Consider the following 27,992-nt stretch of genomic DNA (forward strand, 5'->3'; position numbering starts at 1 on the left):
TGCAGAAGAGTCAGTGCCATTATTCCACAATTGTTTTTGGAGTTTTTTTAGTGTTGCAAAGTGTTGCTGTACTTCACATAATCACAGAAGAAAAAGAAAAAAAATGATTTACTATAGAAAGCTTCACTAAAATTGCAAAGTAAATCAAACATATTTAAAGTGACTACCTGAACTATATCAACTGTCTTAATATTGTTGCTTCCTCCCTGCTAAAACAAGATCAGCACAGCACATGTCTTGTTTGTGTTATTTGGGCTGATTGCAGGTGTTGCCACCATTCACCATATGCTCAGAGGCACATGTTACCAAATTCTTCCAAGCTACACAGGAAGTGGACTGCACTGTGAAAGATCAACCCAAAGTGTGTTTGCATTTTGACAAATTTGTAGGGCAGTACAATATCTCAGAGTGGAGGTCAGGTCTCCTGATCCCCTGGTGCATTCACTATAGTTGCCCAATTTCCCTGCTTTTTAAAGTGGGATAGAAATATATGTTGGCTATGGGTACATTCTTAAACAGCAAAGGTGGGTTTTTTTGCCTATATGTGAATTTCTCTGCTTTTTAATCCAGGAAGTAAGAAATAGGATCCTGTGCAAGTTTGCTGAGAATGAATTGATCATTTGCATGCTTATTGAGTTCAGTGGTATTTATGCTTAGGATAGGTGAAACTGACCAGGGGAGAGAGGGCTGGAGTGGGCAAGGGAGGAGGAAGAACGAAAACAGGAGGAGAGGAAGAAGGGAGGAGGAAGGGAGAGGAGAGGGAATGGAGGGGAAACGTAGGACTTATCATTTGCATGCTTACTGAGTTCAATGGGATTTACTTCTGTGCAATTATGGTTAGAATAGATAAAACTGACCATGGGGAGGAGGAGAGGGAGGGAGGGGAGACAGAAGGAAGGGAGGGGAGCAAAAGGAGGGGATTGGAAGGGGTGGGGGAGGGGTGAAGGAAGGGGGAGGGAAGGGGCAATAGGGAGGTGATGGGAGGGAGGAGGTGAGGGCAGGTCTGATCATTTGCATGCTTTTTTAGTTCAATTGAATTTACTCCTGTGCAATCATGCTTAAGATAGGTAAAACTGACTGGGGGGGAGAGGGGAGGGGAGGAGAGAAGGAGGGGATTTGAAGGGGATGGGGGATGAGGGAGGGGCAAAGGAAGGGGGAGGGAAGAGGCAAGAGGGAGGGGATAGGAAGGAGGGAGGGAGGGGGAGGGTAGGGTAGGTTTGATCATTTGCATGCTTTTTGAGTTCAGTAGGATTTACTCCTGTGCAATCATGCTTAGGATAGGTGAAACTGACCTGGGGGAGTGGGAAGGAGGAGATATTGTTGGACTACCACTCCCATAATCCCTGATTATTGGCCATGCTGGCTATGGCTGATGGGAGTTGGAGTCCAGCAACATCTGGTTAGCCATCCCTGCTTTAACCTGACTGTCACTGAAACCAGAAACTGTGTGGTAATGGTGAATGACAAGACATTCTATGTGTGCAGCTGCAATCTTGTTGTTTGAGCTCTTTCAGGTAAAACAGTGAATCTCCACTGAGCAATCACCCAAGTTCACAAAGGAAAGACCTAAGCTATGTCTTAAGATGTAGGAGAAGGGGCCACTGGTTGGTGGAAGAGCACATGCTTTGCACGTGAAAGGTCCCATCCATGTGCAGTCCCTGGCGTCTTCAGTAAAAATTGCTCAACAGGTGATGGGAAAGGTCTTTCACTGCCTGAGATCCTGGAAGACACCAGTCTCAGTAGACCAGGGGTAGGGAACCAGTGAGCTTTCAGATACTGCTGGATTACAGCTCTCATTGTTGGCCATACTGGCTAGGGCTGATGGGAGCTGAGGCCCAACAACATCTAGAAAGCCAGAGATTCCCCACATACCTGGAATAGATCATTCAGGGCTAGATGGACAAATTTTCTGACCTGGTGTAAGGCAGCTTCCTAAATCCTATGTATATCATCTGACTCTAATTCTTCCTTCCAGATTCTGACCAAGGAAGTGTGCATATTCATCCCTCTTCTGTTCTGATTTGCCTTCAAGAGATGTAAGTAGAGACAACGGCAAAGAATAGTGAAACAGCTGGGACTTTTCCAACACTTTTCGGGCCTGGCCTATGAAGCCACGTATGGTGATTAATGCACCATGTCACTTAGTATGTCCTAACGATTTCTCTGAAAGGAAAGAAAAGAGAGTGACGAATAGGCTGAGACCAAACCAAAGGGACTTGTTAGAAGATAAGAAATGTATGAAGAGCCCTGCTGCATTAGACTAAACTTCCAGCTAATCTAGCATCCTGTTTCCAATAGTAGCCAACCAGATGGCTCCATGAAGTCTACGAAAGCAGAACTTGAAGGCAGCAGCCATACTCTGTTATATGTTCCCAGGATCTTTTATTCATATGTATTCTGCTTGCCTCTGAAATAGAAGTTCCATGTACCTATCATGACTAATAACTACTGACCTATTCTCCAGAAACTTGTCACATAAGAACATTGCTAACAAGGAGTCCCAGTCTTATCTTTCTGCAGCAAGCTACACATCTGAGGGTTCTTCTAGGGAAGAATGAATGAGATCAGATTTGGGGGTTTATTTAGGCATATTAATCTTTCTCTAGTTATGCAACCTGGGATGTCATCTGAATTCTAGCATCTTTTCAGAGGAAACATGCATCCATGCCAATATCCCAGTAGTGATGGTGCAGGGGCCTACAGTGAAAGGTGGTGAATCTTCATATCTGGACAAGCTCTTCAAAGAATCAGACCTACTTACTTCTTTCAAAGTATCTGTAGTGGGAGCTGCTATGTGAGTCTTTATGGGGGTAAAATGGTACTTCTCCATCACACCACTATGAATTCCACAGACAGTACAGTCAGTTTGGGAAATGTGCTGCTTGGGATTGGTCTCGCAGCCCTCATTATTGTGACTGTGTGTGGCAATGTGATGGTGTGCCTGGCTGTCTATTTCAACCGGCGGCTCCGCAGCCTGACTAACTGCTTCATTGTCTCCTTGGCCTTCACGGACCTGCTGCTGGGCCTCGTGGTGCTACCCTTTTCAGCCATCTATGAGATCTCCTCCCATAAGTGGCTTTTTGATATCACCTTGTGTAATATCTACATCAGCTTCGATGTCATGCTGTGCACAGCCTCCATCCTCAACCTCTTCATGATTAGCCTTGATCGGTACTATGCTATCACGGCGCCTCTCCGCTACACTACAGTGGTCACTCCTCTTCGGGTGGCTGTGGCTATGTTCCTTATCTGGGTAGTGTCACTGATGGTTTCATTCCTACCCATCCACTTGGGCTGGAACACTAATGACGCAACCATCCAGAACACGCGCTTAACTAATGGGACACAGGAGTGCAAGCTGGAGGTCAATGCTATGTATGTTCTGGTGGATGGCTTGCTTACTTTCTACCTCCCTTTGCTTGTCATGTGCATCACATACTACCGGATATTCAAAATAGCCAGGGAACAAGCAAAAAGGATCAACCACACCAACTGTTGCAAGACCGTCAAACATGCGTTGCCCACCGTGAAGGAACACAAAGCCACTGTGACTCTTGCAGCTGTGATGGGAGCCTTCATTATATGCTGGTTCCCTTATTTTACAGTGTTCACATACCGGGGAATGATGGGTACAGTGTGCGATACACTCCTGACAGTTGTCATGTGGCTTGGATATGCCAACTCAGCGCTGAACCCTATTTTGTATGCTGCTCTGAATAGGGACTTCCGGACAGCTTATCAGCGATTACTCAGGTGTTGGAAAGTGGGACCGGATGCCAGAGAGGTGTCCCTGTCACATGAGATGAGAGACAAGACTTGTAATCAGGAAAATAAACCTCTACAGCTGCATGCAATGAATGGAAATAAGAACCCTCTTGTCCAAGATGGCATAGAAAGGTAAGATTTCTCTTATCTTTGAGGATGACTTCTTGTTGAGATTGTTCTGGTGGCAAACAAGGGTTGAAATAACCAATGATTAGATTCAGGAGTCATGCAAAATATATTTAAAGTGGTATTCAGTAGTGGTACACAGTGGGACAAGCATCTGCCTGCAGACTTGTGGACAGCAGTGAAATAAGTCAGGTTTGCCTCATTCTAACCCTGATGAGTCCAATTAAAGGTTGTCCCTGGATCACTTTCACATTGTGTGATTATTTTAGAAAGTGCAGGGAGAGATTGCCTCTGTCTAGATATTTGACCTCAGATATGTTTTGTCCAACAAAGGGAACAATCAAAGACTGTGCTCAGCCCATAAACATTTACACTAGTAAATATATAAATGCACATAAGGGAGCTGTAAAAATATGGTAAGTTGAATCCATACTAAATGAAACAGGCAGTGATTGGCAAAGAGGAAGGAAGACATTTACACGGCAGTACACTTCTTTTTGAAGCTCTGCTACCTTTGACTATCACTACATTCCAGATCAGCACATGTATCCATGTGGCTTGAGTGGCAGCACAATTCATTCAACATTCTTTACAAGCTTCCACCATATCTGTTGATTAAATTCTAGTCTAGTCCCATTCCATTGACATGCAAGATTTACCACTATTGTCTTAGTTATTAAGACTTAGTATACGGGAAATATAGATCTCTATACCACTGGGTGAGAGTGGGGAAAGGGATGTGGCTGTGGCTCTAGGCAAAGATGCCCGGATCACTGATTAAAGGTTGTGTCCTTTGTATGCAATAGCCCATTCCTAGTGTTGCGCTCCACCCCAATCTCTGAACAGTGAGGGATCTCCAGGAGTCCCTGTGCTTGCCCAGGGTTTGGTTTCCTTGGAAAGAAGGTCAGTGGAGTCTATGATACCTTTATGAAATATGGTTTATTTATACACATTCACAGTCTGAGCATAAGATGGAGAGGTTCAAAGCATCAGCTGTCCAATAGATCTTGCTTTTCCATAGGCTTACAAGAGGCATCCTGAACCCATCTTGTAGGGAGCAGGCCTCTCTGTGTGTCTCTAGTTCCCAGCCTTTCCTCAGACTCACTAAAAACACAAGTCTCTCTTTGGCCCCAGTATGTGGGGAGGGGTCTCTCCTGAAGAGTTTCAATAACAATAGGATCTCCCTGGCACTTGACAGTCCCATTAGCCCACCTGGCAACTCTATGAGGTTAACAAAGGAGGCTCATCTGACCAGCGGAGCAGGTTTCTTAGCTGCAGAGGCCACTCCAGGTGCAGGGTTCCAAATCGGAGGCTGGAAGGGGACTCGTAGAAATCATCTATCTCAATCCCAAAACCTATAACACTAGATTACTTCAGTATAGCAGCTGCTAAGCTATATTGAAGAACATAATTAGAGTCCTGCTGGATCAGTCCAAAGGCCCATCTAGTCCTGCATCCTGTTTCCCAGATGCCTGTGGGAAGCCTGCAACATGGGATGAATTGCCAACGTTCTCTTGGGAGAGAGATGGTGCTGCCATGGGAAGTGGCATGCTGGTGATCTCTCCCATGTGATCTCAGGATCCTTATGTTGCTGGGACACCATGGGAAGAAGTCACCCTGCAGCATCTTCCACCCTGCTGAGGTAAAACAGGAATGGGCCCTAAGGTATATCATTTTTCATTACACCTGTCTAATGAGAAGAAACTACTCAACATGGTCAATTAATCTCTTCTCTTTCAAAATTACTCAGTATTTCTACTTACTTGAAATAGTCTCCAAAAGCCATGTTTTCTTTCCGTTAGCCACTTCAATTCATAATTTTGGAAGCAATGCAGAGGATTGCCATGTCTTGATTTTTTTTCCTGCAAAAAAATATATGCAGAGTTGAAATTAGGTCAATCCAGTCCCCTGGAAAGGGGCCAATGAATCTCAAAATCAGAGCCTCCTGTCATAAATGTTTGATACTTTCACATCCACGTTGATTCAGTTGTGGCATGGAATGAATAGGGAATATTCCTAGTTTGCTTGTTCTTAGGGAAGCCTTCTGAAAATACCAGCAAGTGTGATATACACATAAACTAGCTAAGAAGACGTTTGAGATAAGTAGGGACAGGTCGGCAAAAGGGATGGGGGAGAAATGTTTTGATTCAGCTAGCATTTAAAGGTGGACCTTCTTAATTTGCACTTTCTGAAACAATACAAGAACCAAAACACAGCCATCCTTCAAAATTCACACTTTTGCAATACAATTCTCCAGCTGAAACACTTCGCAGAAATGCATATATCGGGGAATGTGTGCATAAAACTGAATATGTTAGTTAAAATTGCATATGGAAAGTTGCTTACAAAAATGTGCACAGAAATCAAAACTGCACACAAAAATGTATTTGTTAGGAGAAATTTGCACTGCAATGCTGACAAATATTCATGTGGGGTTTTTTTTAAAAAAATTACAAATTGCTGCATAAATGTGGAGAACTGAATTCAACATTGGAAGAACAAGAAACTGAGAGAACTGAAATTAACAGATCTGTCCATCTCTAACTGGCAAATGTAAGGTGTTGAAGAGTCATTTGGTAAAGCATCAGAGAGAGCTATGGAAAACTAAAGGGCATAGTACCCTACATGAATAATGATACAAGAAGAACTTAGGCAGGTCGGATAACCCTGGTTACAGGAATTTGCACTCCTAGAATGCCAAGGAAAATGGGGTTGGGTGGGGTATGTAATATATTTTCATTGTTTCCCCTAGGCAGTTCTGAGTTTCAGCTCCTTCCAAAGCTTTGATCTGATCCGACAGCTGCGACTAGATAAGCAGTAAGGAAACTTTCCGTCTGGCAGATAGTACTTACTTTTGCTACCCTGGTTCCAGGAAGTACCAACAAAGGGTTGATTCTTCTGTTTTATCGTAGCTGGCCCTGGGATAAAGTAGTGAGGCAAAAGGATTTCTCAGCTGTGCTTGTACAGTGTTGCTTGGGCACCCACAGCTATGATAGGTGCTGCTGCCTTGCCCACATGTTATAATGAAAATCTTCAAAGCACGGTTTTGTGGTACAAATGTGTCATTCTCACATGCAGCAGTACCAAGAGATTCTACTTGCTGCAGTTTAGAAACTATGATGAATCATTTTGTTTTGACTGCTTAACATTTAAAACAATGGCAAGGGTAGACTGAAAATGTAGGGGGAAAGCCTTCTGTTCCAACATGTGTGAAACTTCCAATGTTTTCTTCAGGTTACTATTGAGCTGTGGTTTACCTGATGGTTCAGCCACTCGCTACTGTAGTGGGGAGGGAACTGTTCCTTATGCATTAGAAGCAAACCCCACCTACAAGGGCCAAAAATACTCTGCATGGCTCACAGTTTGTTGTATTTTCATCCTGACAATAAGACCCCTAAGAGTTAGAGGACAGCGCCGTTCACCCACCACCTTCGCAGACACACTTTGCAGAAAATGAACAGACGCCTACATATTCAACACGGTAGCTATTGTTCTAAGTATATCAGGAGTGGCTAACTCCTAGGCCAGGGGCTTGATCCAGCCCTCCAAGCAAATTGTTCCTCGTCCCCCAAGATTTTGGTGGCACTAGCAACAAATGGAAAAGAAATAAAGTAGATGTGGCACTGGGGTGGGCAAAGAACCTGAAACCTCTGTGCCTAGTCCAGTGTTCCACTGGGGATGCATATTGTCTCCTCCCTGTCGTCAGACTGATAACGTGGGGAACAGGGAGGAGACAATAAATTATCTCCTCAGATTATTTGCATGGCTCAGCTGAGGAGAGGGAGCTGTGTGTCATATGTCTGTTCGTCTGTGTATGTACAACCAGTGCATTCTGTATACGTGGGAGAGAGTAAGTGTGGGCACGAGTGTAGGGTGGCCAAAGGTGAATGTGGCCCTTGGCCCATAAAAGGTTAGCCACCCCTGGATTATATTCTGGTGTAACGGCCAGAAAGGGGTAATATATCCTGAATTCAAAATGGTTTACTTTATGGAATACAAAAGATGTAATTTGCTCACATCTGAGTGTAGGCACATCTGCTATGTCCCATGCTTTTTTGAAGATATTGAGGAATAGGTATCCTTTTTTTCTATCAAGGGCCACATTGCCTCAGGGCTAATGTGTGAGGGGGCCACATTCTGGTAGTGGACAGAGTTGAAGCCAGCAATGGGCAGGACCAAAGCCTAAAGTGGTCTAGACCATCCCCTAGTCTCTCTTTCTGCCCACCTCCTTGCTCTCTTTCTGCCATATTCGTCTCTCAGTTTCTGCCACCACCTTTTCTCCTCCTCCCTCTCACTTCCTGGCCAGCGGTCTGCCATGAGAGGGGCAGATTACCCTTGCCAAAGGCCTGAACTGATTGCTTGCAGAGGGCCACATGCAATTAGGCTGAGGGCCATGCACACCCCTAGGGTCAAGGTTTACCCACCCCTGCTACACAAGTAGGGCCCAGAGCAAAAACCCTCTTCAGACATTCCCTTTGAACAGGGAAAGGCCATATCACAGTGGCAGAGTATCTGCTTTATATGCAAAAGGTCCCAGGTTCAATCCCTGGCATCTCCAGCTAGGCCTGGAGGAGAGCCCTCTCTGACATCCTGGCAAGAGCTGCTGCCAGTGTAGAATCAATACTGAGCTAGATGGACCAATGGCCTGACTCAATATAAGGCAGCTTCTAATCTTCCTATGTTCCTAATGTATAAAGGGACAAGCAGGATTGTGTATGGTCAGCCACATCCCCTCGATGACACTGCTGGCGCTAGCCACACTCCTCATCCAATGCTTAATCCATGTTGATCTAAAGAGGGCTTTCTTACTCATACATACAGTTTAGTACATGGGTTTAGAAGCCCTATGTGCAAATAAGGCAGCCCTCTTCAGATGGGGTTGCCATATTGCCTGGTTAGCTGGGTTTTACCCAGATTCTAGCCATGCTACCCAGTGCCCACTTACCCCCTTAGGTGGCTCAGATTCCCAGCTTTCATATTTTTTAAAAAGCAAGTCTCCAGGCCTTGTGGATCCAGAGATACAAGGCAAAATGTGAAGGCAATTCTCTGCCCATTTTGTGAGAAATCAGACTATTCCCACCTTCTGTTGTTGTTAAGAGGAAGGTAATGGTAAACCACCTCTGAATACCGCTTACCATGAAAACCCTATTCATAGGGTCACCATAAGTCTGAATCGACTTGAAGGCAGTTCATTTCATTTTTTCAGTGTTAGCCAATGAGGGACACCACAGCATTCCTGGGAAAATCAAGAATTTTAGCCTGTCTGCCTGCTGCATATGCAGAAACTACAGTTTAGAAAACTGCACATGCTCAGTTGATCAACACATGCAGCTCCACCCCTTACCCATAGACTTTCTGGTTGAGTCAGCAAGAAGGAGCCTTCATCTCGATTGCCTCTGTGTCCCAGGGTATGTGTCTTAAGTGATGAATGCAACGGGAGAGTCTGCCTGCCATCATGGAGAATGGAATAAAGGGGTTTGAATCCACCAAATGCTTCTTCCCCAAACAAATGCAAATATAAAAGCAAGCCTCTCTGTAGAAAAGGCTGAGGTATTAGCATTTGCATTTTTCAGCCTTGCCCTGATAATTGGTGCTTACTCCCAAGTATAGTTGTGTTGGAATGCAGCCTCATTCATCCCGTTGCACGGCAGAACCTCTGTTCAGCAATTCAGAAAAGGCTAAAAAGTATTTTTAAAACATTTCCTTCTTCAAAATGACTGGCAGGCATCTCACCACCAAAGATCACCCTACTTCATTTTCTACCCCAGGATGGATGGATGTGTGTGGATGTATGTATGTACACACATGTACATATATACATACACAGACTCTATATATATATTCAGCGCAGTGGGTGATGCAGCCTTTCCCCCAGTTAAGACCAGTTGGAATAGAACAATCCACCCCACACTCACTAGCTTGGGGAAAGTTTTTTGCTTATTATGTGGTATATTTTGCTCTTGGTGCTACATCTCTGCCCCCTGGTAGTAGCTGAAATCCCTTATTCCTAATGCCAAATTAATAGAGGCAAGCTTAGAATTTAGTGCTGTAGAATGCACTCAGCACATACTTAGAGGATTCATTTCTTTATTTCACATATTCAAAGCTCAGTTCTTGTTTTTGCAAGGACTGGGGAGAATTTCCTTTATTTAACATTTGAAATGAAGATGATTGGTTTGTAGCTATCTTCTTTTATACAGCCAAATTTCAAACATTATATATTTTGCAATGTAAGATTATTGACTGAACTGATAATACTGAAATCTTGATTTCTGTCTGGGTTACAGGTTGTAGCATTCATTTCACATTTCCTAATTGTTGCTAAGACAACATCTTGGTCACAATATTGTTTTTAATTGACTGATTGTGTATTTTTATTGTTTTTGTAAGGTGCCCTGAGGGCACGCTATAAATCCTCTAAATAAATAAATATTCCAAAGAGTTGGAAACTAGAGTCTAGGCATTTAAGGCTGAAAATGTGAATAAAAAAAAAGATTCCTCACATTCTCTCCCAGGTTTTGTTGGTAATTACTAGGCACAAAAACAAAACAACTGGACAGTGCAACCATTAATATACTTAATTTGCAAAATTAGCAAATAATTTGCATAATATGCAAATTCACCTGCCAGGATTTGTGCAGCTGGAATATGGCGACCCTATTTCAGACTAATGCCAATCACGTGTCAGTCTGGGAGCACACTAGCGACGGGATCTGTTAGCTGATTTCGCTTCCAAAGCATTCCATCAACCTAACAGGCAGTATCTATTCAAGTTTGTTCTTTGTTCTTTCTGTTGCTTTTACCAGCCCGAATTTTCCTCTCTCAAAAAATATTGATACTAACATTGTTGTTTTCTTTCAAAATTGATAGTTTGAAAGAAAATATCGAGAAACGAAAGAAAATACCAGTATTTTAAAAGAAAGAAAATACTGATAATTTGAAAGAAAAAAACTGATAAAGGAAAGGAAAGCAGTTTTGCCGCTGCCTCCTTCTCTGCTGTGAGTGAGGCTGGTCAGTGTTCAGGTTAGCAAACAAGCAATGACTGGCTGAGGAGGAAAGCAGCTTTCAGTGCCCCTCCCACCTCCTCCTAAAGTCAACGTGGTTGAGACTTGGCTTTTTTCCTCCCATCTGAAGTTTTGGGGGTGGCAGAGAGAGAGAAAGAGAGTGCTGTAATGCTGTGCTATGCTGTGCTGTGAGTAAAAACAGCACAAGAACAATAGAGATGAGATATGAAATTCAGGAAGCATCCAAACTAGGAAATGTGGTAGTAATGGGTGACTTCAACTACCCAGACATAGACTGGCTGCATATGTGTTCCAGTCATGACAAAGAAGCAAAGTTTCTAGATATTCTAAATGACTATTCCCTAGATCAGTTGGTCATGGAACCGACCAGAGGGACGGCAACCCTGGACTTAATCCTCAGTGGGGACCGGGACCTGGTGCGAGATGTAAGTGTTGTTGAACCGATTGGGAGCAGTGACCACAGTGCTATTAAATTAAACATACATGTAACTGGCCAATTGCCACGAAAATCCAACACAGTCACATTTGACTTCAAAAGAGGAAACTTCACAAAAATGAGGGGATTGGTAAAAAGAAAGCTGAAAAACAAAGTCCAGAGGGTCACATCACTCGAAAATGCTTGGAAGTTGTTTAAAAACACTATATTAGAAGCTCAACTGGAGTGCATACCGCAGATCAGAAAAGGTACCGCCAGGGCCAAGAAGATGCCAGCATGGTTAACGAGCAAAGTCAAGGAAGCTCTTAGAGGCAAAAAGTCTTCCTTCAGAAAATGGAAGTCTTGTCCAAATGAAGAAAATAAAAAAGAACACAAACTCTGGCAAAAGAAATGCAAGAAGACAATAAGGGATGCTAAAAAAGAATTTGAGGAGCACATTGCTAAGAACATAAAAACCAACAACAAAAAATTCTATAAATACATTCAAAGCAGGAGACCATCTAGGGAGACAATTGGACCCTTGGATGATAAGGGAGTCAAAGGTGTACTAAAGAACGATAAGGAGATTGCAGAGAAGCTAAATGAATTCTTTGCATCTGTCTTCACAGTGGAAGATATAGGGCAGATCCCTGAACCTGAACTAACATTTGCAGGAAGGGATTCTGAGGAACTAAGACAAATAGTGGTAACGAGAGAGGAAGTTCTAAGCTTAATGGACAATATAAAAACTGACAAATCACCGGGCCCGGATGGCATCCACCCGAGAGTTCTCAAAGAACTCAAAGGTGAAATTGCTGATCTGCTAACTAAAATATGTAACTTGTCCCTCGGGTCCTCCTCCGTGCCTGAGGACTGGAAAGTGGCAAATGTAACGCCAATCTTCAAAAAGGGATCCAGAGGGGATCCCGGAAATTACAGGCCAGTTAGCTTAACTTCTGTCCCTGGAAAACTGGTAGAAAGTATTATTAAAGCTAGATTAACTAAGCACATAGAAGAACAAGCCTTGCTGAAGCAGAGCCAGCATGGCTTCTGCAAGGGAAAGTCCTGTCTCAGTAACCTATTAGAATTCTTTCAGAGTGTCAACAAGCATATAGATAGAGGTGATCCAGTGGACATAGTGTACTTAGACTTTCAAAAAGCGTTTGACAAGGTACCTCACCAAAGGCTTCTGAGGAAGCTTAGCAGTCATGGAATAAGAGGAGAGGTCCTCTTGTGGATAAGGAATTGGTTAAGAAGCAGAAAGCAGAGAGTAGGAATAAACGGACAGTTCTCCCAATGGAGGGCTGTAGAAAGTGGAGTCCCTCAAGGATCGGTATTGGGACCTGTACTTTTCAACTTGTTCATTAATGACCTAGAATTAGGAGTGAGCAGTGAAGTGGCCAAGTTTGCTGACGACACTAAATTGTTCAGGGTTGTTAAAACAAAAAGGGATTGCGAAGAGCTCCAAAAAGACCTCTCCAAACTGAGTGAATGGGCGGAAAAATGGCAAATGCAATTCAATATAAACAAGTGTAAAATTATGCATATTGGAGCAAAAAATCTGAATTTCACATATACGCTCATGGGGTCTGAACTGGCGGTGACCGACCTGGAGAGAGACCTCGGGGTTGTGGTGGACAGCACGATGAAAATGTCGACCCAGTGTGCGGCAGCTGTGAAAAAGGCAAATTCCATGCTAGCAATAATTAGGAAAGGTATTGAAAATAAAACAGCCGATATCATAATGCCGTTGTATAAATCTATGGTGCGGCCGCATTTGGAATACTGTGTACAGTTCTGGTCGCCTCATCTCAGAAAGGATATTATAGAGTTGGAAAAGGTTCAGAAGAGGGCAACCAGAATGATCAAGGGGATGGAGCGACTCCCTTACGAGGAAAGGTTGCAGCATTTGGGGCTTTTTAGTTTAGAGAAAAGGCGGGTCAGAGGAGACATGATAGAAGTGTATAAAATTATGCATGGCATTGAGAAAGTGGATAGAGAAAAGTTCTTCTCCCTCTCTCATAATACTAGAACTCGTGGACATTCAAAGAAGCTGAATGTTGGAAGATTCAGGACAGACAAAAGGAAGTACTTCTTTACTCAGCGCATAGTTAAACTATGGAATTTGCTCCCACAAGATGCAGTAATGGCCACCAGCTTGGATGGCTTTAAAAGAAGATTAGACAAATTCATTGAGGATAGGGCTATCAATGGCTACTAGCCATGATGGCTGTGCTCTGCCACCCTAGTCAGAGGCAGCATGCTTCTGAAAACCAGTTGCCGGAAGCCTCAGAAGGGGAGAGTGTTCTTGCACTCGGGTCCTGCTTGCGGGCTTCCCCCAGGCACCTGGTAGGCCACTGTGAGAACAGGATGCTGGACTAGATGGGCCACTGGCCTGATCCAGCAGGCTCTTCTTATGTTCTTATGTTCTTATAATATATTCAAGGGAAGGGGGAACCAGCGTTGGGGAAAAGTCACTGAAGTTCAGAGCAAACAGATCACTATGCAAAGATGGATAATATTCGACCACTGAAAAATCCAATGCTAAGTCCGAATTCAGTGGAATTCTTGCCCATCCCATTCCCTACAGTGCACCCAGAATGCACCGCGTCATTGAGTAGGTGGAGCTCCCGAGCATGTGGAACTTGCCTGCCCTTTCACATGTTTAGACTGAATACCTGAAGAGGGTTAAAATGTTACTCTTGTCCCTAACACTGTTATCTTTTCGGCGCCAGGTCAAGACTTTCCTCTTCTCCCAGGCACTTTAGCATGTGTTTTAAATTGTTTTTATATTGTTTTAAATTTTAAAATTGTGTTTTAAATTGTTTTTAAAATATGTGTTTAAAATTGTATATTTGTTTTAATGTTTTTGATTGCTGTCAACCGCCCAGAGTGCTTCGGCTATGGGGCGGTATACAAGTGCAATAACTAACTAACTAACAGAAGCACTCTTTTTATCAAGACTGCAGACAGCCTGGAATAAGAGCCTTGTAGTTTAGAGTTCAGTAGGAGAGGTTTCATAAGTGGCAAATATCTATGATGGCAGCAATTCCAAGATGTGCTGCTTTCCCACAGCCCTGAAAGATTCCCTTGCTGTGCTATAAAGTGCTAAAGAACTGGCTGCCAGCCCTAGATTTGTGCCCTTTTATTGCTATGTTGTACAGGGGGACCAGCCTGCCCATGCACAGGACCTTTGGGGCAAGAGGGTCCTATGCAGGAGGTGAACATTAGTCATCACCACCAGAGTTTTATGGTGGCATCACCCCTGACTATTTTGACAGCAGTTCTTGCTGTAGACATTAATACAAGGATCTACAGCTTAGATTTGCATCTGGTTCATGTTTCCAAACATCGAGAAATCTGGTGCATGTTTGTCTTCACAGTGCTTCCTGCCAATGTAATTCAGACCTGTAATCTTTGCATTTCAAATGTGGAAGATTACACTACAACTAAGAAAAAAACAGACTGTGCCTCTGTCTGTAAGATGGATGTAATAGTGACTTTGGACCATTTTCTGTTAATGTTCTCACTGTTTAAAAGAAATTAGTCTGAAATGATTGAAGGGCTGGAATCCTAAAATAAGATTCCTAGTTCTTTCTGTGGAAACAAACATGTATATTTAATGTAGTACTCTCTACATTTGGCCAGTAATATTAGAACTAATTTCTTGAAAATGAAGGCTATTGCTTAACAGCATTATGAGGCTTAAAGATACCAGGGGTTTTATACTAACTGTTTAATTTTAATGTCATGTTGGTCTCTTGTAAAGGCTAACAGCCTCATTAACAGCAAACCTGAAAGGAGGGGGTAGGGCATCAAGATACAAGGTTCAAGAGGAAGGAATAGTTTGGGTGTTTAAGTCAATTAAAAAGTAACTGAGTGGTTATGTTGACAACGCTTCTCTAGCTAATAGCAGTAAATAGTACCTATAGTTTTTGCTGCATAAATATACACCTCCCATGTATCTCTTATCCCATTGTCTCTTTACCCTGTAATCCACACTGGCATTTATTGCAGGTCGTATTTCCATTCTATCTAGGGTGAAATTTATAGGCTAGTGTAACTCTGTATTGATTATGGCATTTAACTCTTCAATGCAGTTAGGTTAAAAAAAGAGGCAACATCAGTTCCCCCCCCCAAAAAAATAACCACCTAATGTCCCTTAGGGCTTCTCCCAGCAACCTGTTTATCGAACATTCATCCAGATTTGCTTGCACAAAGCTAATGCAGAGATTAGACTATGTCTGGTTTTAACTGAGCATTCATCCTGGCTTGCCTGCAGGTTGTTTCTACATCTTCCTGCCAATCATTCCATGCTTTTCAGTGCATTTCCCTATCACTGTCCTAACTGCAAGAAGTCTTACTTTTAAGTGTTGTGCTAGGGTGGCAGAGTGTTTTAATTCCACAATCCGGCTTTTCTAGTATGTGCTTGAATCCCTCCCACAAAATACTGACATTCTGGAGTATATGACAAGGTTTCCAGGAGCAGAGGTTCCCGTGGTTGTCACTTAAGCTTTTAACAGCATGATCCTATGAACATCTACTTGGAAGTAAGTCCCACAGAGTTCTCCAAAGTTCTACTTTGTTCTCCAAAGTAAATTAGCTCCACTGAATCAGTTGGGTTCAGCAGAGTAATTTTGATAACATGAGTACTTTGTATAAATACGAAAACTCTCAGAAAACTCTTTAAAAACTCTCCCTGTCTGCTAATAGAATTCATTTCTGCAAATCTGGCCCATTAATTAGGATTAATTAATTAATTAGGCCTTAGGATATTCTCCAGCCATTTTCTAAATCAAGGCAACATCTTCATTCTGAAACCCTAGCAGTTTCTCGGACTTTCCTCTGCAATAAGATACCACCATAGAATAAAAGAGTCCAGGAGATGGCGAATGGAAGTGGGCATGGAGAGAGTGCACTGAGGAGATACTGGATGCACTGGAACAGTTTAATAAGCAGCAGAGGTGACTGGGAGAAACAGCTTATGGCTGGAAGCTAAAATGGCACCAATTCATATTGAAACAAAAGACACATTAACAGTGGAGGTAATGTGTCACCAAGGCATGAACACTAGACATTTTTTTATAGGCTGTCTAGTGACTCAGACAGAAATCAGACCATGGACAAGCTTTATTGTCCAAAATAAACTAGCATTTGCTTTGCCAGAAATATGTTGCAGGTGACATTCAGACCATCAAGATCAAGTGTCCTCTGTTTTGTACCATTGTAGAGTCACCTTGTCTTTGATATCAGTAGTGCTGTCACTGGACTTGCACTCACAATCATATGAACATGTGAAAACTGATAATTCCATGTGGGTGACATGTTGGCTGGGTTTTGCTTCATGGAGCATATTGCTCTGGAGTCATGTAAGCTACACTGGCTTCCAATATGTTTCCAAGCACAATTTAAGCTGCTGGTAGAGACCTCAGTGGTTTGGGACCAGGTTATTTGAAGGGCCATCTTTTCCCACATAAGTCTACCAGACCTTTCTAATCGCCATCAGAGTTTTTGCTCTGTGTCCTTTTGTGTTAAGAGGCTTCATTGCTGGGACACAGGACAGGGCCTTCTCAGTCAGGGCATTCTCACTCTGCCAAGACTGTGAAGTGCTCTTACTTGGGGTGCTAATTTGGTTCCCTTTCTTTTTAGCCCTTGGGGAAATGGTCAAGACATTCCTATTTCACCAGGCTTTTGCACTGCACTCTATCGCTACATCTGGTTTTTAGCATTGTTCTGTTTTCTAACCCAAAAGTTAGGATATCAGTCTTCTAAATAAATACACATCCCCTACAATTTCTGTGAAAGCGGCAACTGAAAGAAGTGCTGCTATCATCACAGAAATCTCAGCACCCATATTTAGGCTACTCATGTAGAAGTGTTGGTTCACGTAGGTAGCATGTGCCTGTAAGCCAAGATCAGAGGTGCCATGTACACTGTTCCTGAGTGCCATGTACACTGTTCATGCAGAGGCTATCCTGTGAATGTGGCACCAGCACTTATTCTTCATCTCAGTGCAAGAAAGTGTTGGAAATAAATTCTTTTTAATGCTCTGCACCTCACCATAACACAGGGTATCATGAATAGAATGGTGGTCACTTACATATTGCCAAAAAAGAGGACAATTGAGGACACATATTTGCACAAAAATTGCATGTGCTAATTTATATGTATAGATGGAAATTTAGAAATAAGTACTATAGTTTTAATAGAAATACAGCAGTGGGGAAGACTGTGATCAAGTGATCTATGTGCCTGCTCATTCTGCTGTCTGGAGCTCCATCTTCACTATACATTTAAAGTGCTATTATGCCACTTTAAACAATCACATGGCTTCTCCCAAAAGAATACTGGGAAACTATAGTTTGTTAAGGGTGCTGAGAGTTGTTTGGAAACTCCTATTCCCCTTGCAGAGCTACAATTCCCAGTTTCCTGGGAAGAGGGACTAATTGTGAACCACTTTCGGAATTGTAGCTCTGTGAAAGGAATCTAACAACTCTCAGCACCCTTCACAATTAGTTCCCAGGTGTCTTTGGGAGAAGCCATGACTGTTTAAAATTGTATGACACTGCTTTAAATATATGGCACAGGTGAGCCCCAGGTGTTAACTGATGATGGCCAACTTCAGGGTCCCTCCTGATTTCCCTCCCTTTAAGATGCATTCAAACAGAGGACAGTGAAAAAAGGACATACGGCCACCCTAATGCTTAAGGCTACAGGATTAGGATAAGTAGTCTTGAGAATAGCCACAGTGAAATCCTAGAGTAAAACAACCCAGAAGTACACAAATATTTGCTTCCTTTCAGATGCATTCTCATCTGTGCTTATATTTATTTAATTTTCCTCTCAAGAGGGCATATTTTGAAGTCAAATATAATAATCTGTACTATGAAGAAACAAGCAAAGATCAAAACCAGACTCCTATCTGAGGTTAATTTCAGATCAGGTTTTGAACCTTGAGTCCTTCCACCACAATTTTACATCTACTTTATTAGCATTGTTTTTACTGTAGACAGACCAACTGCATGCTATCCCCCATGCTATTTAACATCTACATGAAACTGCTGAGTGGGGTCATCTGGAGATGTGGAGTACGTTGTCAGCAATATTCTGACGACGCTCAACTCTATCTCTCCTTTACATCTCCAGGTGTGGCAGTGGATGTGCTAGACCAACGTCTTGCCTTGGTAATGGATTGGATGAGAGCCAATAAACTGAAGCTCAGTCCAGACAAGACTGAGTTTCTGTCCTAGACCAGATGGAGGGGATGTGGCCTGCTCTTGATGGGGTTACACTCCATCTGAAGGAGCAGTTGCTTAGCTTGGGAGTATTTCTGGATCCATTACTGTCACTTGAGGCTCAAGTGGCCTCAGTGGTGAGGAGTGCCTTCCATCAGCTTCAGCTTGTGGCCCAGTTATGACCCTATCTGGATAGGGATAGCCTGTGCTCTGGTAACCTTTAGGTTAGATTACTGCAGTGCGTTATATATGGGGCTGCCTTTGAGGACAGTTCAGAAACTACAGCTGGTGCTGAATTCAGCAGCCAAATTGCTCACTGGGGCAAGACGGTCTGAGCACATAACACCAACTCTGGCACAACTGCACTAGCTGCCAATTAGTTTCTGGGCTCAATTCAAAGCGCTGGTTTTAACCTATAAAGTAGCCTTTTTCAACCAGTGTGCCTCCAGATGTTGTTGGACCACAACTCCCATCAGCCTCAGCCAGCATTGCCAATGGGCAGGAAAGATGGGAGTTATGGTCCAACAACATCTGGAGGCACACTGGTTGGGAAAGGCTGCTATAAAGCCTTAAACGGCTCAAGACCCCAATACTTTAAGGACCGCCTCTCCCCATATGAACCAACCCAGACCCTGTGTTCAGCAACTGAAGCCCTTCTTTGTGTGCCTCCTCCGAGGGAGGTGCGAAGGATGGCGACATGAGAACAGGCCTTCTCTGTGGTAGCGCCCTGCTTAAAGAATGCTCTCCCCAGAGAGGCATGCCTGGTGCCATCATTATCTATCTTTAGACACCAGGCAAAACCATTCCTCTTCTCGCGGGCATTTGACTCTTAATTTTTTGGAGGGTTTTAGGAGGGCTTTTGATGTTGTAGCCTCTTTTGGGAAGGGCTTGTTCTACCATCTCATGTATTGTATTGTATGTTTTTTTGTTTTTTTTACTTTTATTTGTGTTAGTTTTATATTGTATGTTGCTTTGGATTCAAAAGCAGCTAATAAATGTAATAAATAAATAAATACTCCCTTATTACTCAATCCCAAACTAAATGTGACAGAAGCAGACTGATGGGAACCATATAATGCAGGGCTGAGGGGCAATTTTAAAACAGCAACAGCAACCTAGCATTACTGGGAGGAGCTGAATCCTTCTGGCTACACATTTTTCCCAATGACTAGTGCAGCCCGGCTGATTTCCTCCCTGACGGGGCTAACCAAATGTAACCTCTGCTGGGATAAAAAGGGGTTGGGGCTTGGCAGTTTGAGGGCAGAAAGGGGGATTCAATCCTACCATTCATGCCCACCCATGCTACACTCTCAATCCCACCCCCCAATCAATTTCTATAATTCAGCAAGAACTAAATTGGACCTGCCCCTGTCAGGTTTAGATTGATCTAGGAGGTGATGTGCAGATTGCTGCTTTGGCCTGTCAGATATGAGGAGAAATATGCTCATTTTCCCTGCAGAAGTAACTACATTACCGGTCGCAAATGAGGCTGCTTTGAGTTATAATTCTGGTTTTCCTCGCTTGTTCATCTCGAATCCAGAGCGTAACATAAACCAGAGCTCATGGAATAAAGTGTGTCATTGTGCAGCTGAGGAACAGGAGAATAATAGCCTGAAGCATATACATACATACATATACATATATATATATACATATATATATGCTAAGCATATTGTTGTCTTGTGTCACTGACAAGATTTCTTTCTCTCTCCCCTTCCCTCTCTCTCTCTTATTTTAACCTTTTCAGCTCTGGGCCTTTCCCCTAAACTGCAGGCAGGCCAAACAGTGATCACTGTGAATAACTCACTGTCCTCTTCCAAAATCCACTGAGGGCAGAAGGACACAGTTAGATTTTCTGCTGGGGGAAGCTTAAAAGCAGGGGCATGTAGGTGAGTACCTGGGGTGTCTCATCTAGAAAAGGATACATCTCTCCTGCACAGTCCAATTGTATTTCCTTCCTTTGATGACCTACAGGAACCCCTTGACTAGGGCTGGCTCCTCCTCTCTCTCCCGACCACCCCAAGACATTCCTTGCCTTTATAAACAGCTGCCTGATATCCCATGCTACGAAAAACTTCACAACTTGCTGGATCTCTGTCCATTGCACAGAGATCTGTGTTAAAAGGCACAGAGCCTCTGTCAGGAAAAAAATGGCAACCCTACCCCAGACTAGGTTGCAGGCAGCGCTCAAAGTAGAATGGAGCCATCTTACTTCTTTTCAATTCAGCTGGACCCCAAACCATCCCATTCTCTCCTGTCTCTCTCTCTCTCTGGGTGCTTCCAGGTTGGGGTTTATTGTGTGATCAGTGCAAGTTTTTGCAGCATCTACATGACATTGGTGGTATCAAAATGCCAGCTTGTTTCCCTCCACCATTTGATCAGGATTTATCTTTTCTAGGGGAAATCCAAAACTTTTTAAAAAAATTGTTGCCAATGACCTATTTGTGATATCTCAACAACCTGCTTACAATATTCAGGCCCCATCTGGAAGCACAGTCCCCCACCCCACACTTTTAAGAACCGCTAGTACAGCTATCTTGCTTATGGCCAAGTTTTAGGGTAACCAAAGAAGGTGAGGTGGGGGAAAACAATAAAATGCAAGCTCCCATAAAACTGAGGCTGTCTCTGTGGCGTAGTTATTAATTATTGTCTCTGTGTGACGTGAGAGAATGATGTAACAGAAAATTGGAATGTATGCCTCGCACAGCCCTAGAGGCAGCCTCTCAAAGGAGGGGAGCTATTTCATTTATATATATATATATATATATATAGCTGAGTTGCTAGAATAGGCTCCAATACTAAATACCAGTACTCCTCTGGCTTCCCATCCTCGGTTCCTTTTAATTTTTTCCCAGAATAACCATGCGGACATTTCCCAAGATGCATTCTATTAATGTTCAGTAAATTGGCTAGTCATCTGTCACATGAAAGGGGAGAAATGACCATTTTCTCCCTAGCTTCTTACACTGATGAGATGCACATGTTTACACTGGAAGAAAGAATATTGTTATGACCGAAGGGCAGAATGGTCAATACAGGAATCAAATTGATTATATATTTGGTAGCAGAAGATGGAGAAGTTCCATACTTCCTGCAAAAACAATACCAGGAGCAGACTGCGGTACAGATCATGAACTGGTCATATCGAAAATCAGAGTAAAGCTAAAGAAGAACAACAAAGCAATCATAATGCCAAAATACAGAAGAATATAAAGATCAAATAACAAACAGATTTGAGGCTTTAAACTTAGTTGACAAAGAGCCAGAAGAACTATGGATTGAAGTCAGAGACATTATCAGGGAAGAATGCAAAAAGACAATACCTCTAGTTAAAAAGAAAGACCTCAATGGATGACTGAAGAAACTCTTAAAACTCTTAAAATGGTGAAAGAGAGAAGGAAAGCAAAAGCAAAAGGAGAAAGAAACACGATTAGAACCCTAAATGCAACATTACAGCAATTAGTACGTAGAAACAAATAGAACTATTACAATAGTTATTGTATAGAAATAGAAGAGGACAACAAAAAGGGTAGAACAAGAGCCCTATTCCAAAAGAAATTAAAGGGAAATTCAAACCAACAGTTTCATAGGGTCACCATAAGTTGTAATCAACTTGAAGGCATATAACAACAACAACAACGGCAGAACTAGCCTTGTGTTTCCCTCATAATGGTAATACATTTGTCAACAAGGAACACACAACTGCAGAAATTAATAACACATAGTTCTGCCCTGACGTTTTGACAAAATAAAATGAGCAGTCTGCTGCCATTGACTGCTTGCTTCAGTGTGTGTGTTCAGGATGTTATAGAACAGCACAGCATATAACTGAGTGAAAGAGACCCACTCTCAGTTTGATGTACTTTCCCTTGGTGTGATAGTCACGGTAATATTTCTGTTTGCAAATCTCTTTCGATAGATAGACAGAGACACACAGAGAGAGAGAGAGAGAAGCCCATTTATATTCTGCCTTTCAAATCCTTCCAAGGCAGTTTACATTTCAAATAAATAAATAAACCAGATGATCACTATATAAAAAGTCATTAGGATCCTTCCCAAGGGCAGCTGGTGGAAGATGGCTTTGCAGGGAGAGGAGACAGTCCAACAGGAGCACGCTCTAAGGTCTTCTCCACCTCCTGCTAGCGAGGAAGAAAACTCACTGTGAAACTACCAGATAAGCAATTATTTTCTATTGACTTCACAATTGTCTTTGCAAGTGTTTCTGTTCTTTTGTTGCTGTGATGGCGGTGGTTGTTTCTGCCAACTCTTGTGGGTACTGTTTGGCTGTTAAACAGCTATCCCAGAGGTGGCTGCATTTCAGTAGCTGCCTTTTTAAATAATCCATCATTTACAACATTTTTGCACAAACCTCTTTCAACTGTCCAAGAATGCAGATGGCTTCCATTTTTAGCAACCATTCCCAGTACAGCAGGCATTGCATTGTAATTTATCCCTCCCCCTTGCATGTTTTAACCACAATAGTGATTGAGAGTGAGTCTGAGTCATACATGGAAAGTCAGACTTTGAGGTTATTTACTGTGAGTCTGGAAAACTTGGGCAGGGCTTAGCAAAGTAAGGACAGAGTCACCTCTGCATACCGTCCCATGACCCTCTCCTGCTGATAACATGCTCTTTTTATTCTGCCTTAGCTTTATTGACAGTGTCACAAGAAGGTCACCTGGCTGCCAAAAGCCAGATACAATTGTTGTGCTGGCTCCACACAGAGCACTTATAACCTTGCACAAGATCACAGGCAAACAGTGCTTGTGCGCATATGGCAGATGGAGACTTGAGACTGTACTGTCCACAAGCAGCTGCTTTTGATGGATTTACTCCCTGGCACCACTTAAAACAAGCTAGGAAGTGCAATCAACTCACTTCTTCAGGCTTGAAATGAGCTTTTGCTGCAAGTGTCACTTGGCCCTGGGTTACTGATGTGACAGCCAGTGACCCTTGAGTGCATCCATCACCAGAGCCTCAAAGCAGCAGGATGGCAGGGGTAATTGAGTGATGCCTTTTGAATAAAGATGTGGACCAGGCATGGTCAAAAGAGGAAAGGGACACATTTTTGTATATGACAAAGCTGATAGATTAGTGTGTAACTGAGTGTCACTGACAACCTCATCCCTTAGGTCTGCTCAAATCTCTTGCCCAGACCATTAACTTTCTTTTTTATTAATACCTTTCATGTTAGCAAAATGACCAGACAAGAACTTCTTAAGAGTTCAGCTCACATCTGACTGCAGATTGCTCTTGAGGACTTTGCAGCTTGTTAGTCCTGGGAAGAAAGTTTATTAATACATCCTGCTTCACATCATTTGATCTATCCCCTTCACAGGGGAAACAGAAGAAATAGTATAAGGTCTGTCTAATGCATACATTCATGTAACTATGCATTCCAAACATAATATAGAAAGGGAAGAAAATGGATCTGAGAACTAAGTGCAAACCATTCAGGGGCAGCCATTTGCCCTTTTAACTTTGAGCTGGCCACTGTTGCATTTTGGCCCTTCATAAAGTTCATATTAGCCAGTGGCCTCCACAAGGGCACTTGGAGAGCCCAGAGCCTCAGGGGTCTGTGAAGCATCAGTAGAGTTTTTAGCTGGGAACAAGTCATCCAAAGGCACCACCAGTATGCACCAGAACATCTACTTGAAGGTTGTGCTCACACATGTTGCCAAAGGTGCAACAGTGGCAGCTCAGAAAAAGACACCACCACTCGGATCCAAACTCAGAGGAAGGCAATGGTAAACCCAGAGCTTGGAAAAGTTACTTTTTTGAACTACAACTCCCATCAGCCCAATCCAGTGGCCATGCTGGCTGGGGCTGATGGGAGTTGTAGTTCCAAAAATTAACTTTTCCAAGCTCTGTGGTAAACCACCTCTGAATACCTCTTACCATGAAAACCCTATGAACAGAGTATCCAAAATGCAACATGAGATAGTGCTGAAAGATGGGACCACCAGGTCAGATGGCACTCAGCAAGCTACTGTGGAAGAACAACGGACAAGTACGAGTAGTGTTGAGACTAATGATGCCACTGGGTCAAAGCCAGGAGTGAAAATAAGCCTACCCATATGATCAGGTTAAGTGAATGCATTAAAGGATTTTAAGGTCTGCTTCACAAATCAGATCAAATTCAACAGGTAAGTCATTTCGCAGGGGGTGCAGATATCCTTCAAAAATAAGGAAGAGTCTTGACTTTTTTTAAAAAAAGTTGGTTTGCTGCATCCTTTTATTTTACTGTTTTTATGTGTGGTGTAGTGGTTAGAGTGTTGGACTAGGACCTGGGAGACCAGGGTTTGAATCCCCACACAGCCATGAAGCTCACTGGGTGACCTTGGGCCAGTCACTGCCTCTAAGCCTCAGAGGGAGGCAATGGTAAACCCCCTCTGAATACCACTTACCATGAAAACCCTATTCATGGGGTCACCCATAAGTCGGGATCGACTTGAAGGCAATCCATTTCCATTTTTCCATTTATTTTAAAGATGTATACCTTGCCTTTTGATCAAACTGTTTCCAAGGCAGTTGTCCTTCTCTGCACATCTGCTATTGCAGGACAACCGGCAGCAGGAACAAAGTTCTTTTGGCAGGGAGAGAGAAGCAGGCTCCCTACAGCTGCTTATTCCCTGGCCAATGGCTGGGGTCAGGCTCATCTTCACATTGCCACGGTTGTCTTCTTGGTGTAACCTCACACTGGCAGTTCTTCCTCTAGCCATTCTCCATTTTATATATTTATGAAAAGGTCTTACTTTTAAAAAATGCAGTCTAGAACTGGTCTGTGATCATTATGGATTAGCAATCTGAGGCTGCTTCCACACTGCACTTTATTCCATTGTTCTAACAATTCCTTAGCTGGTAATTTGCACATTTTATTTTACCTTTCACACAATGTAAAAGCTAGATATGGAAATCTAGCGGAATATAGTGAGAGTCTAGTGCTAATTTTCATGATGTTTCCAGAAATAATCTGTTTGCAAGCTTGGGAATCCAGACATTTTGTGCTAGCTGTAGCTGCTCACATGATAAGCATCCCAGCATGCTGTGCATTCCCACCCTTTAGGCTCACGTTTGTTTATTGTTGTTTTTTGCCTGACAAAACTTATACCAGTGTTCTGGTGTAGACGCAGCAAGCAGCTTCTCCTTCCTCCTTTTCCCACCCACCCCTTGTCCAGACACTAACTCGTACAGTGAACTACAGTGCAGCAGCGTGAAAGACGTTTGTGTGAAATGCTGGTATATCAGCCAAAAAAGCCACAGTTCCTTAATGCAACAGGTACTGCAGTATGAAAGGAATTTTAGGAATTGGGACAGAAGTGCTATCATTTTAATCCCTTAAACTTTCATAATAAGCCCCATGCCTGAAAGCCGCCTAAAGCTGCAATCCTATATTGATTACTAATCTGTAAGTAAGTCCTGCTGAACTCAATGGGACTTCTGGTAGAGCTGTCTAGGATTGCATTGTAAATGTGCCTTTGATAAACTTCCCCAACTGCAACATTCGCATCTTCTGACCTCCACAGCTATACACTACTAGATCAATAGGGAATTAAATGTTTTTATTCTTATAATACATGGTGTAGATTTGCTACATGTCATTATGTCTCAAACATTACAATAGTATGTGGCTGACAGATTTTCTTCATGGGAGGCATCAAGATGCTGAATCAAAACTGATTTCTTATTAATTTCATATTGGTAGTCACCCGTTAAGTGATAGCACACTGTTGGAAGGATTTGGTAGGAGTGTCGACTGATGGTACAGGAAAGTATGGGAGATAGTATTGGTGGAAAAGTTAGCACAACAGTTAAAGTTGGCCAGGGGGATGAAAGACACATGCATGAAATGTTGGAAGCCATTTATTTTTTTTACTTCATAGGAGGAAAACTGGAGACAAGTCCCTAACCCTTTTATGAAACTTTGGATGACATCACCATTCTTCATGTTCTAGAACAGGAATGTTGGAAATCTTTTCTGGTTCATACAATTTAATATGAATGTAAAAGACTGGGAGGTGAGAGGTGGGAGGGGATGGAGTTTTATCTGACATGATTATGTTTTGAAAACTTAATAAAAATGAGATAAAAAACCTGATTCCTGACATATCTCCATTTGTAACTACACTAGTAGTTATTAGTTTTCTAACACCAAATTATTTTTCATAGAAGAAAGTAATGCATTGTTGGGAAAAGGAATCCAATATTTTGCATCCAAAATGTACATTCTTTTGATCTATTTTGTTTTTGGTGTAATCATTCACTGTCTGCCATGTACTCAGAACAAGGAAACAGTTTCTAAAAATGAAAACATTGGAAACCCACTTGGAAAATATTTAAAATTATCTTCTGATAGTAAATCTAGACTATTTGCATTGGTGTTCCCCCTCTAGGAATCTGAACCCACCATGCAATACATCATCCTCTACTATCCTGTCCTGCTGTCAAAGTCTCTGGTTGGCCAAGGTCCTTCCCCAGAGGGATAAGTGGATCCCAATGTTTGAGGAGCCAACAGCAAATGCACAGAAGACAAGGCAACCCTCTGCACCCCCCATACAGTTATCTACTGTGTCTTCTCCTGAGCCAGAACCTATTTTCTTTTGAAGCTGAATATAGAGAATGATGACCCAAGATGGCTCAAAGATAGCTTCAAGGTTGTTGCATTTGGCACACCATTTCAGTCTGCTCAATGTGGTTTGATAGGGGGCTCACTTTGCATGGATTTAGATTTTGCTGAAAGACTCCTGACTGTAAATGGTGGTGTGCATCCATATGCACACAACAAAGTACTTGGAGATGAGTGTTTATGTGTAGTTATATGATTGTCTGTCCACAACCAGAAGACATGCTTTCATCCACTTCCTTATCAACTGATCGAGATTGTTTCAATCAGAGAAACCAGAATAAAAAAGTAGGGTAAAATCCAGGCTTCACTGGAGACTATACAGTCCTCTGTCTCCTGTAAAAGACTTGGGCCTCCATTTTCCTACAAGGCTTACTATCAGAGTCTTCTAGCACCACTGTTCTTGAACATTCACTTTTAATACACAGTTGGCTGCTCAGAGAGCCTTCCTCCTTCCAACATTAGCTGACAATATGCCATGTGTCAGGCAAGGTTCAAATGACCATCTTGAATTCTAAGACTTCAGGCAGGAAATGAATGGGACAGGAATGAATTGTGGGTTTGGAAGAAGTGAGGGAGAGGAAGGTCATTGCTCTTTTGGTGTGGTCTTGACACCGTGAGTCCTCCCTATTGTTTACTGCCCTGTTAGAGGCCAGCCTATGAAGTGCCATATTTATTACCTGAGAATATTTCTTTCACTGGCAGTATTCAATATGGAGTCATCTTGCATTTTCAAAATGGTTTGTGGTTTCTAAAACATCTGATAAAAGTGCATTTGACAAATATTTTGAATATTTAATAAA

At 42.6% G+C, this 27,992-nt stretch overlaps 1 protein-coding gene across 1 annotated transcript in view; it reads left to right on the forward strand.

The window, feature by feature from the left end:
- HRH2 (histamine receptor H2) overlaps positions 1–27,958 on the forward strand; it is a 52,993-nt gene extending 25,035 nt beyond the window's left edge. Inside the window, 3 exon segments of the mRNA XM_061617515.1 lie at positions 1,976–3,897; positions 26,960–27,113; positions 27,116–27,958. Of these exon segments, the coding sequence (XP_061473499.1) occupies positions 2,816–3,897; positions 26,960–27,113; positions 27,116–27,148 (1,269 nt within the window). The 5' untranslated portion in view covers positions 1,976–2,815 and the 3' untranslated portion in view covers positions 27,149–27,958.
- The last annotated feature ends 34 nt before the right edge of the window (positions 27,959–27,992 follow it).

This window comes from Rhineura floridana, chromosome 3 (assembly GCF_030035675.1).
Source record: "Rhineura floridana isolate rRhiFlo1 chromosome 3, rRhiFlo1.hap2, whole genome shotgun sequence".
Taxonomy (NCBI): Eukaryota; Metazoa; Chordata; class Lepidosauria; order Squamata; family Rhineuridae; genus Rhineura; species Rhineura floridana.